We start from the raw sequence: 12,516 nt of genomic DNA, 5'->3' as shown, positions 1-12,516 counted from the left end.
CATTGTTGTCAGAGAAAGCTGTGGCCTACATCAGTTATCAAGAACGAACTACGACCCCCGCTGCTATAAAAGAAGTAGACTTGATTCCCTCATGGGCAGAACTTCACATCTTGGACCTGTCGGCATGGCTGTTGATGCTAGGGTCCTGAGGGAAAAGAGCCTTTTTTTATACTGTTATCTTTACCCTCTTAAAGGCTAGGTCTGTTGGCTCCTCATGGACTTTTCAGCATCGGCATTTCACAAATTTGCACAGTACCACCTGGGCTTCAATCTGTTCACACATCTTTTAAAGTGTAAGTTTGTCTTGAGCAACATTTCTCAACCCCCACCCCATGAAAGTCCATATCCTGTAAATTGGGCATACAAGCACTATTCCTGTTTTTAAATGTTGCTTGCCCTCCCATTAGTAATCTAGCTGTTTGGGGGGCAGGTGACCTCACTTTTTTCTATTATGGTTAAGCAAGGCAGCTAGGCCACCTTCCCACCTCCGCCCAGTGATTGGATAGTGAAGGAAAAGCTGAATACTGATGGGGCCATCACTCTGCTCTTTCCTCCTGTCTCCATATTCCCTGTTGGCTCACAACACACCTGATTGTGTTCTGACAGGGGGACTGCTTCTGAGACCAGCTTCTGTTGGACAGGGAGCTGTACACACAGGCTGAAACTGGCCGTTTTTGCGGCGCTATAGCCAAAAGATGGCTACAGTGCAGCTCTCTCATTTTGGGAGGGCGTCCATGGCTGACCCCCTAGAACCGCATGTCTCAGGCACACTCTGTGATCACTTTGGCCCAGATTCTCAAAAGAGATACGACGGCGCATCTCCAGATGTCGTATCTATGCGACTGATTCTTAGAATCAGTTACGCATAGATATTCAATAGATCCGACAGGCGTAAGTCTCTTACGCCGTCGGATCTTAACTGCAATTTTTTTTCTGCCCGCTAGGTGGCACTTCCGTCGTTTTCCCCGTCGAGTATGCAAATTAGCTAGATACGCGAATTCCCGAACGTATGCGCGGTCGACGCAGTAAAGTTACGACGTTTACGCTAGGCTTTTCCTGGCGTAAAGTTACCCCTGGGTCTATGAGGCGCAGCCAATGTTAAGTATGGCCTTCGTTCCCGCGTCGAAAATGTAAAAATGTACGTAGTTTGCGTAAGTCGTCCGTGAATGGTGCTGGACGTAATTTACGTCCACGTCAAAACCAATGAAGTCCTTGCGACTTCATTTAGAGCAATGCACGCCGGGAAATTTTAGGGACGGCGCATGCGCAGTTCGTTCGGCGCGGGGACGCGCTTCATTTAAATGAAACACGCCCCCTACCCGCTGAATTTAAATTCCGCTGGGTGATTTACGTTACGCCGCCGCAAGTTTACACGCAAGTGCTTTGTGAATAAAGCACTTGCCTGAAAAACTTGCGGTGGCGTAACGTAAATGAGATACGTTACGCCCGCACAGAGATACGCCGATCTCTGTGAATCTGGGCCTTAGTACTTTGGACAGAAACTAAAAGAAACTTGTTTGTTTTATTTTTTTTGTTTTTTTGGTATTTTTTCGTTTGTTTAGCAAAAGATAAAAACCCAGTGGTGATTAAATACCAACAAAATAAAGCTCTATCTATTTAAAAAAATTAAAATTTCATATGGGTACAGTGCTGCATGATTGCGCAATTGTCATTCAAAGAAGGCGGTAAAAGTGGCCAGTATTGAAGTGGTTAAATAAAAATAAAAAAACTTAGTAATTTGTGGGGGGGGGGTTCTCTCTTTTATATGTATATTTTGCCTGGATTTTAACTTTAAAGGATAAGTTCCCCTTTCATAACATGTTACCGTGTTTCACCTATCCCCCCCACTCCCGATCCTCACTGTGACAGCAGGCCGGGAATCTTCTCCCCATGTCTGCTGCCAAAATAATAAAAAAAAAAAAAGCGGCCATGCGGGACTCTGCCCAACGGCCATGCAACTCATTCACAGTCCTCTGTGAATAGAAAAATACAAGGTTTGGCAGCCTTTGTGGCTGTTGGCTTGTAGTTTTCAATGAACTACTACGGCACTGTGAGCTCTGTGAAGCCTTGTACACACGACCGAGGAACTCGACGGGCGAAAAACATAATTTTGCTTGTCGAGTTCCTTGTGAAGCCGTCGAGCAACTCGACAAGCCAATTTTCTCCATTCCCGTCAAGGAAATAGAGAGCTTTCTCTCTTTTTGGCTCGTCGAGTTTCTCGACAGTTTCCTCGATGAAAATGTACACACGACCGTTTTCCTCGGCAAAAAAAATATCTCCCAGCAAGTTTCTTGCTGGTTTTTGCAGAGAAACTCGGTCGTGTGTACGAGGCCTGATAGTTTATTGCGTCTTCCTGTCAGAATGTATCGGCTTGCTCATACAAGGTAAGAGCAAGCCGATACACTGTCAGATCTGCAGGAGACCTGCATGGCATCAGCAATAGAACAAATAACAAATGGACATTTTTTTACTTGCAAAAAAAGTGCATTTTGTTATTTTTTGAACTTATGCTTTAAGCCTTGCTTATGCATAAGCCTGAGATTTCCATATACAGTAAAACCTTAGTTTGAGAGTAACTTGGTTTGAGAGCGTTTTGCAAGACAAGCAAAATGTTTTAATACATTTTGCCTTGATACACAAGCGATGTCTTGATATAAGAGTAGCGTCATGTCACAACTGAGTATAAAAAGAAGAGAGGAGCCTCTAAGTGTAGCAATATGGTTACATTTAATGAAGGTACAACATTTAGCAACTTATTGCTACACTTAGAGGTGCCTCTCTTCTCTTTTATACCCTGTAAAAACAATGCTGTGATATACAAGTGCTTTGGATTATGCTTGCAAACCAAGATTTTACTGTATTCAGATAAATGAATGAAAGAATATATGAAAAATTACAAATCATGTTTGTGAAAGGGTAGATGTACTAACACAATACAACATAGAAAACAGTGTCCCATCCCACAGTAGAAAGCCCCTTGCAAAACACTGAAGACATTTTATTAAGAACTTGGTAACATCAGTAAATTTTGTTCTTTCCAAGTTCCTCTTAGCACTTGGTGGTCAAAGCGGCAGAGAACCTTCTTCCAAAGCAATAAGAGCCTTACTGGAAGCAGTGGTCCAAGGAAAGTTCTCCAATCCAATGATGATGTCCCAGTTATTACCCGTGTTCCACCAGAAGACCTACCTAAATCTTGCAATTATAAAGTGTGACACATCCACAAGTACGTGAGTGACCCAGGGTTGAATTAAAAAAAGTCATATAAAATGTTCAAATTGTTAATGTTTTATTTAAAATGTAGATACTTAAATAGGAGCTTCAAAAACCAATTTAGTGTTGCATAACTTCCTGTGAATATGTAAGTTTAATCCTATTTTAAGCTTTGGTCCAAATGGTATAAATAAAAATAGGGTGCAGAAAAACACTAACAGCTTTATATCCCTTGTTATTTTATTTATTTCCATAAACCAGCCCCGTCAGAAAAGATTTTTTTTGCAATATGCTGAAGAGAGGACCCCTGTGCTTTGTGGCAGACAAAAGCTTTCATATTAGCTGTAGGAAAGAAAGCACGGCTAATTGGAGAGCTGTAGGTCTGTAAGGGTTTATTAACACTTGCTCAGAATACTGGCGCTTCTCAAACACGCCTATAGCGTCAATGCACATTAATGGGTGTAGTTAATAAGAGTTTAATGAGCATTAAAAACGCTCCCCCCAAATGCCCTATGCACATCTGTGGCGCATTTGACAAGCGATTTTGTCTTGTTAAAACCGCACCACAAACGCCTACACAAGCTTGTTAAGGAGCGGGCCAGGAAACTGGCCATTGCGTCTTTAATGAGTCATCAGTGGGCTTCCCCGCTGACAGTTGAATGTAAAAACAAGCATTGCTGGCAATTAAAATGAAAAAAAGGCCTGGGGTCCCCCCCAGCAAGCCCTTTGGGTCTGGTATGGATCTGAGGGGAACCCCATGCCAAATTTAAAAATAAAAATGGCATGGAGCCCCCCAAATCCATAGCCGACCCTTATCTGAGCATGGAGCCCAGCAGGTCAGGAAAGGAAAGGGACAAGCAAGCACCCCTCCTGAGCCATACCAGGCAACATACCCTCAACATGGGGAGGGGGGGGGCTCGTGCCTTGGGGACAAGGTCCTATTCCCAGGGCCACCATAAGGGGGGTACAGGCATTACACATGTAAGGGGCCCAAATCTAGCAAGGGGCCCGCCCCCCCGTAATAATGTCGCGGCTGGAGAGAAGAGAAGTGATATAACACTTACACATTTTGGCGCCCCCCGTTCTCTGCTCGCGGCTGGAGACAGAAGAGGTAAGAAGACACTTTGTCATTTTTCGGCATACACCCGCACCCCTCCCCCCCTTTTCTCTGCTCGCGGTGGTTGGAGAGAGAAGAGGTGAGATGAGACTTAAACATTTTTGGCTGCACCAGGGGGCCATGGCTAAAGCTGTGTAAGGGGCCCCAAAATTTCTGATCGCAACCCTGCCTATTCCCTATAATCCTGGGCTGTGGTTGTGGGGATCTGCAGGCAGGGGGCTAATCAGAATCTTGAAGGGGGTCCCCAGATCCTGCCCCCCAATGTGAATGAGTATGGGGTATATCGTACCCCTACTCATTCACCAAAAAAAGTGTCAAAAAGGAATAAAAACATACACACCGTTTTTGACAATTCCTTTTATTAAAAATAAAAAAATCCCCCCAGTGCAGATCCAACATCAATCACGACGCCCGTTGCTACCACCGAGCCAAAAAAAAGGTTTGCTCACGCCGAAGGCTCCCGCCTGTTTGATCCACCACTTGACATTTCTTAAATAGGTAAGGGGCAGGGCCACCCAGCGACATCACTGGATGGTACTGCCCCCTTGTGACGTTACTGACCCAGCATGCACGGGTCTTTCTTTTTTTGTTTTTTCCAGCAATGCTTGATTTTACATTCAGCGGTGAGTGTTATTACCCTCTCAGAGCTCAGAAAAGTCCTGATAATTGTCACAAATTGTTGAAATCATTGCCAGTAATTGTTGTGCTGTCTATTCCCATTCTTTTTACTTGGCCTTAATATTCAATTATAATATCTGTAACGATATGCATTGTTTGTAAACCTGTTCTTTCGTTTAGATAAGCCGTTGTCAATCCCTACCCCTCTTCCTGCACTTCCTGAAGTTGCCATTGCTGCTAAGCCAATTAATGTCCGACTAGTAGTGGAAGGTCATAATTTCGAAGAAGTCATTGAGGTCCCTTCACAATCATCACTTCTGGATGTCCTAAATGCTGCACAGGAGAATTACAATTTTTCGTAAGCTCTCAATAATGACCTAATTTCAACATATGCACTATTTTTTATATTTCTAAGAGGTTTTGTCCCTTAAAGCTGAATTCCAGGATAACACAATACTGTCTAAATACAAGAGGCTTGTCTATTCTTTCTTTAATCGTGGTGTACTTTGTGTATTTCTTCCAGATCATATGCAGTAATTCAGTGTGATGATGTCACTGATTCTTTAGCAAACGAATCTTTGGAGCACACTGTCAATTTATATCCCTTGTGACTTATGCCATACCTCCCAACTGTCCCTGATTTTGAGGGACTGTCCCTGATTTGGAGCAATGTCCCTCATTCCTCTATACCGATACCAAGCATACCTGAGCAGTCAGAGTGATGGGAGAGTTACAAGCACTGATCACCCTATATAGGTTTCAAAGTCTGACAGCCGGTCCGTTTCTCCACTCCCAACCCCCCCCCCCGCGGCTTTCAGCTGCTTTAGTGAAATCAGCTGTGATCGGTGCTTGTAACTCTCCCATACACGATCACAGCGGACTGTCCCCGTATCCTCCTCCAGTCCCCCTCCATTCTGCTGCTGTCCCTCTCTGTGTCGCCCTCTGTGCTGCTCTGTGTCGCCCTCTGTGCTGCTCTGTGTCGCCCTCTGTGCTGCTCTGTGTCGCCCTCTGTGCTGCTCTGTGTCGCCCTCCGTGCTGCTCTGTGTCCCCCTCTCTTCTGTTCCGTGTCCCCCTCTCTTCTGCTCCGTGTTTCCATGCTGCTGTCCCCCTCTCTTCTCCCCCTCCGTGCTGCTGTCCCCCTCTCTTCTCCCCCTCCGTGCTGCCGGCCCCCTCTCTTCTCCCCCTCCGTGCTGCTGTCCTGCTGTCCCCCTCAATCTGTCAGGATGGAGAGCGGAGGTAGGAGCCAGTAAATCCGTAACTCCTTCCGTAACTCCTTCGTTTTCCGAATGTACAGAGTCAGTAATCACTGACTCTGTTCATTCACATAACTGAAACATCGTAAACTGCGTTTACAATGTTTCCGTTTATGAATGGAGAGGAGCCGCTGTCTTCTCTCCATTCATTTTCAGCGTAGCTGAGGCTGCTGAGAAAGGGACTTGGGAATCTTTGTCCCTAGTCCCTTTCCCTGTCTCAAAGGGGAGATGTCAGAGGTCTGTTAAGACCCCTAATATCTCACCAAAGCCCCCCAACAGGGCTGAATGAATGACTTGTATAACGCTACACATGCGAACTGAATCGCCTCTAGGCGCTTTTTCCAGCCAGTGTCTGCTTGGCTGGTGCGGTCATTTTACCCCGTAGGATCTCGACACACTTGGGACACACAGTCATACACACAGATAAAAAAAAAAGAATTGCAATAAATAATAAAAAAAATGAATTGTAAAAAATAATAAAAACTAAAATAAAAAACACACTGACACTGTCCACCCCCCACCTAAAAAAAAAACATTGTAAAAAATAAATTGTGAAGAATAAGGCTGGATTCACACTTGTGCGGTGCAAATTTCAGCTCTCTTATCTCTGCAGAGAGATAAGAGAACTGTTCAGCAGATCATCTCCGTTTTAGCTGCGAATTTGGAGACCTGGGAGAGGGGAGAGGGAGGGGGGAAGTGTATTGAGGTGAATGAGAGATATCATGAAGAGAAATTAACACATCTGCGAATCAGATGCGTGCCCATAGAAGATAATGGGCCTGAATTTGCATCTGAGCCGCACCGCAATGCCTAGAAAACGCACGCGTTTTTTCGGCAATGCGCAGTGCGAATGCATCGCACATATGTGAAATAGCCTCATTGAAATCAATGTATTTTATAATGTTATGCGAATTGGATGCGGTTTAAGCCGCAACCAATTCGCATAGGTGTGAACCCGGCCTAAAAAAAAAAAAATACAGACACACGTGCCTCTGTCAAAAAAAAGGATCAGTATCGGCGAGTACTTGAAAAAAGTATCGGGAATTGTACTCAGTCCTAAGAAAGTGGAATCGGGACAATACTAATATAGATGTGTGTAAAATGCACTTTGTATCTATCATAAAGTGTTTTCCAACACTAAGCCTAGGTTCACACTGCTGCGAATTAAAAATCGCGGGAAAATGCGCGATTTTGCCACGATTTTGCCGCGATTTGCCGCGATTTCGGCCGCAATTTAATGTAAATCGCAAAAAGTAGTACAGGAACTACTTTTTGAAATCGTAGATGCGGCGTCGCACTGATTAGGACAGTGCCATTGCCGACAATTGCTGCCGATTTGAGATGCGATTTGACATGTCAAATCGCATCTCAAATCGTTCCAAATCGTACCCAGTGTGAACCAGGGCTCAACCTTTCATCTGATTTCTAAATTACTGCATTTGTAAATTCCAAAAGCGAAAATAAAGGAATAGTAGTGGTAAAAAAAGCACTTGTGGGTTTAACCAATCTTCTTTTTTTTGTATAGTTCTTCTTTAAGGCGTGGCAATGGGTGTGTTCTATGCCTGCATACTTTTGGTGATAAGTGTCCCTCATTCCAATCTTAAAAAGTTGGGCGGTATGCTTGTGCTAAATAAATTAGAATTTGCTTTTTCTTGTTCGTTGTTTGTTTTTTTTTGTTTTTTATTTGTTTTACCAACAATTTTTTTGCTGCAAATGCCAAATTCTGGCTACCGTATGTATGTTGCAATCGAAAGTCCGACCAGACAATATATTCTGTATGGCAATCTAAGCATTGTAATTTTTCTGCTCTTGGCAAACAGGAGTGGATTTTTTCTGCACTGGCACATGGTCTTCAAAGTCTAATGTGTTGTGCATGAGTAGATGCCATTATGCTCACAAAGTGAATTTTTTTTGAGCACTTCTTGTTGCATATTCTCCTCTGATCTTTCTCTTTAAAGGACCATCATTTAAAAAATTCTTATATTGTGATAACTTTATGTAGTTTATACATATTAATATATTCAAACACATGAATTTATGTATATTTCCCTCTACATTTTACATGCATACAAAGCTTTCCATTAAACGCTACTATAAAACGGGCTGGGACAAACTATAACATTGCTTACAATGATCCTCTTCTATTCACATGGTATTTATTTACTATAGCTGAAGAGTGCAAAATCAGGCTCACTTCTGCATAGAAGCCAATCAGCTTCTAACCTCAGCTTGTTCAATTAGGCCTCGTAAACACGACCGAGAAACTTGTCGGAAAAGACACATCGTTTTCCTCGACGAGTTCCTTGTTAGGCTTGTCGAGGAACTCGACAAGCTTGCTTTGCCTACACACGGTCAAGACAAAATCTCGTTGTTCTCAAACGCGGTGACGTACAACACGTACGACGGCACTATAAAGGGGAAGTTCGATTCCACTGGCACAACTCTTGGGGCTGCTTTTGCTAATCTCATGTTACTGCGCGTTAAGTAAAAGTTTTGTAAGAGACGATTTCCACTTTTCAGTCTGTTACAGTGTGAAAAATGTGTTATCTGCATTACAAATGCTACTTTTACTCCCGTCTCATACTTTATTCTGAGCATGCGCGGATTTCTTAGCATACACACGCTCGAGTTTCTCGTCGAAAACCAGCCCGACGAGGAAATTGAGACTCCCGTTGAGTAAAAAGAGAACTTGTTTTTTTCTCGTCGAGTTCCTCGACAGTTTCCTCGATGAAAAATGTACACACGACCGTTTTCCTCTACAAAAAAGCTCTCCCACCAAGTTTCTTGATGGATTCTGTCGAGGAAACCGGTCGTGTGTACGCAGCCTGAAGCTTTGGAAATAAAACCTGGAAGCTGATTGTTTTTTGTGCAGAAGTGAGCCTGATTATGCACACGCTAGCCTTAGTAAATAACCCTCACGGTATAAATGTATTGGTGTTGCAGCAACTGCTGAAGTATTCGTCAGATACAGAGGTTTGTCCACACCCCTGTCACTTTTACTGGAAAGCAAGGTTTGAATGTACATTACAAAGAAAAAAATAATAAATATATATATATATATATATATATATATATATATATATATACACAAGTGTGAAATGGAAAAAAAATATTATATATACTGAATATCTCATTACATGGACATGGACACATGGTTATCAGAAAACAATACTTTTTGCAACAGTGGTTCTTTTTAAAAATGAACTATATACAACAAAGTAATCAGCAAGCCACTTAGGCCTCGTACACATGACCAGTTTGCTCGGCAGAATCCATCAAGAAACTTGGTGGGAGAGTTTTTTTGCCGAGGAAACTGGTTGTGTGTACGTTTTTCATCGAGGAAACCATTGAGGAACTCGACGAGCAAAAAAGAGAGCAAGTTCTCTTTTTCCTCGACGGGAGTCTCAATTTCCTCGTCCGGCTGGTTTTCGACGAGAAACTCGAGCGTCTGTATGCTAAGAAACCCGCGCTTGCTCATAATAAAGTATGAGACGGGAGTAAAAGTAGCATTTGTAATGGAGATAACACATTTTTCACGCTGTAACAGACTGAAAAGTGCAAATCATCTCTCACCAAAGTTTTACTTAACACACAGTAACATGAAATTAGGAAAGGAAGCCCCAAGGGTTGTGCCAGTGTAATCAAACTTCCCCTGAACGACGAGATTTGGTCTTGACAAGCCTAACAAGGAACTCGACGAGGAAAATGATGTGTTTCGCCCGACGAGTAACTCGGTCGTGTGTACAAGGCCTAATGCTATACGGAAAATATTAATATAACTATGTTACTGTCAGGAAGTTTGCTCAATAATCCTAGTTCTTAAAGCGGAGTTCCACCCAAAAGTGGAACTTCCGCTTTAAACACTCCTTGCCCCCTTACATGCCACATTTTTTTGGGGGGGTACCTAGTTTTGAGTGGGACTTCCTGTCTTACTTCCTGCTTGCGACTCCTCCTCTTGCCCTAGGTGGCCCATCCATCTTGGCAATCTTCTGGGATACGTCACAGGTCCCAGAAGATTGCATGTCCACTCGGAGAGCGCAGCGTCACTCGCGCATGCGCAGTGCGCGCCCAGCCATGAGGTTGCAAGCTGTCACGGCCGGGTGCCCACAGTTTCTATGATGGCGCCACAGAGAGGAGGGGGAGAGGAACGATACTCTGTGTGGCCGCATCGCTGGACTGTGGGCAGGTAAGTGTCTGTTTACTAAAAGTCAGCAGGTACACTTTTTGTAGCTGCTGACTTTTAATAAACTAAAAAAAAACTCTGCTTTAATCACTGAAGCAAGAATCTAGAGAGCACTTCACAGGTCACTGTGTTTGTAACAGGCCCAAGGGCTGTGCTGTGTGACTTTTCTCTCTCCTTCTGGTATCCTTTCTTAAAGAGGATGTAAACCCGATTCATGACATTTGAGCTGGGCACATATATCTGCAGTGTTTTGTTATCTATCTTCAAAGCACTTTGTCCCGTGGCTGTCTCCTGTTCCGTTCTTCTGTTATCAGCCTGATAACATTTGACAAGTTCTCTGTCAACTGTGATAAAATCAGGCTGAATTTTGTGTCATGGTGGATGCTATAAATAGATTAGCAGAGAACTGGTCTATTCACAGCAAAGCTCTGCAAGTCTCTGCCTATGTGGAGAGGGGGTGTGTGCCTTTCCTCCAATCAGCTTTCTCACAGTGTATGGCAAAAATCCACACACATAGGTGAATCAGGAAGAGAAACTTCTAACAGGAGCTGCACTTTCTAAACAGTATATAAGGCTGAAGAGAGCAGATATACATGTAAAACTTATGTAGGAGGATTTGTTTAATTTCTGTGTATCATCGGAGGCTGTTCACTTCACTGGGTGTATGTGAGGGTTTACATCCACTTCAATTTTTCTTGTGGCAAAAAAATGATTAAAAATACAAATGTAAACAATCCTACAGCTACCAATGAGGCCCCATACACACGAGAGGATTTATCCGTATCCGCGGATAAATCCTCTTGAGGATTTCAGAAGATTTCTATGCGATGGCGTGTACACACCATCGCATTGAAATCCCCGCTGAAATCCTCTGCCGATGACGTGTCGCGCCGTCGCCGCTATTATGACGCGGCGACGGGCGCGACGCTGTCATATAAGGAATTCCACGCATGCGTCAAATCATTATTACGCGTGCAGGGAATCCCTTTGGACGGATGGATCCGGTAAGTCTGTACAGACGAGCGGATCCATCCGTTGGAATGGATTCCAGCAGATGGATTTGTTGAGCATGTCAGCAAATATCCATCTGCTGGAAATCCATCCCAGGGGAGATTTATCTGCGGATAAATATCCGACGGAGTGTACACACCATAGAATCTATCCGCAGAAACCCATTTGATGGGATTTATCTGCGGATAGATTCTATGGTGTGTATGGGGCCTGAGACGTTAACTATGGAGGGTGAGCCTGTCGTCATTCACCATCCTGCTAGGATCCGGTGGAGTGATCTCCCTGACTTTGTCAATAGTGTGTAATGTAAATGTGTCTTTTTTTTTTTCTTTTAAATGCAGCGTTGTTTATTTGATATATTTTTTTTTAAAATTTTTTTCCTTTTGCCTATTTTAGATTTAAAACGAAAAGTTCCCTGCACGGACCTTACCTGACAACTGTCAACAATGTAGTAGGCCATTGGCAACTTCTGAAGAATTCTGATATCTCTTTGTCAGAAGGTACATTTTCTGGAAGGGGTTTGTGTTCCATAAGATATGTTTTTAAGATAAATTCCTTTTTTTTCTCCTTTTTTCTTTTAAAGAAAAACTGCAATAATCAACAGCAATTGTCTATGAGTAAATTAAATAGTTAGAGGGTTGACAAAGACTTGGATAATAAAAAGCTGGTTGAGTTATTTATCAAAAATAGTACAGCCCACCCATCTTATGTCAAGGGATCCCAAAAGAAAGTGGCCCCTTTATGTACCAGTTTGATACTGAAATCTGGCTTTTACCCACCATTGGTGCCTGTCATAATGGTGTGGGATTTGGGGACAGGTGTTGTGAAGCTTTTGTACCCCTGTTGGACGCCTTACCATTAAAATATAGAGGATTAAATGTTACAAGTAAACACACATGCACACATTGTAACACCTATTTTAGTAAATGTCATCTAAAATAATAACTCCACAGTAACCAATTCATAAAAAAAATATAAAAATATATAGAAATAATCCAAGGGGTTGCTTGGCTAAAATATGCCCCCCCCCCTTTTTTCTCTTTAATTACCTGTGGAAATGCATTCCTCACAATATACACAATTCCTGCAATAATACTATATTGATTATGGCCAGGGCCACCATC

At 43.0% G+C, this 12,516-nt stretch overlaps 1 protein-coding gene across 1 annotated transcript in view; it reads left to right on the top strand.

Annotated features, from left to right (window-relative positions):
• The window catches only part of TCN2 (transcobalamin 2), a 47,434-nt gene that overhangs the window by 30,713 nt on the left and 4,205 nt on the right, over positions 1 to 12,516 (top strand). Inside the window, exons 7-9 of the mRNA XM_040345424.1 lie at positions 3,043 to 3,223; positions 5,126 to 5,303; positions 11,789 to 11,892. Of these exons, the coding sequence (XP_040201358.1) occupies positions 3,043 to 3,223; positions 5,126 to 5,303; positions 11,789 to 11,892 (463 nt within the window). The remainder of the gene's footprint in view (positions 1 to 3,042; positions 3,224 to 5,125; positions 5,304 to 11,788; positions 11,893 to 12,516) is intronic.

This window comes from Rana temporaria, chromosome 1 (genome assembly GCF_905171775.1).
Source record: "Rana temporaria chromosome 1, aRanTem1.1, whole genome shotgun sequence".
Classification (NCBI taxonomy): Eukaryota; Metazoa; Chordata; class Amphibia; order Anura; family Ranidae; genus Rana; species Rana temporaria.
The sequence above is the reverse complement of the archived record's forward strand: the minus strand, read 5'-3'. Positions and strand labels throughout refer to the sequence as shown.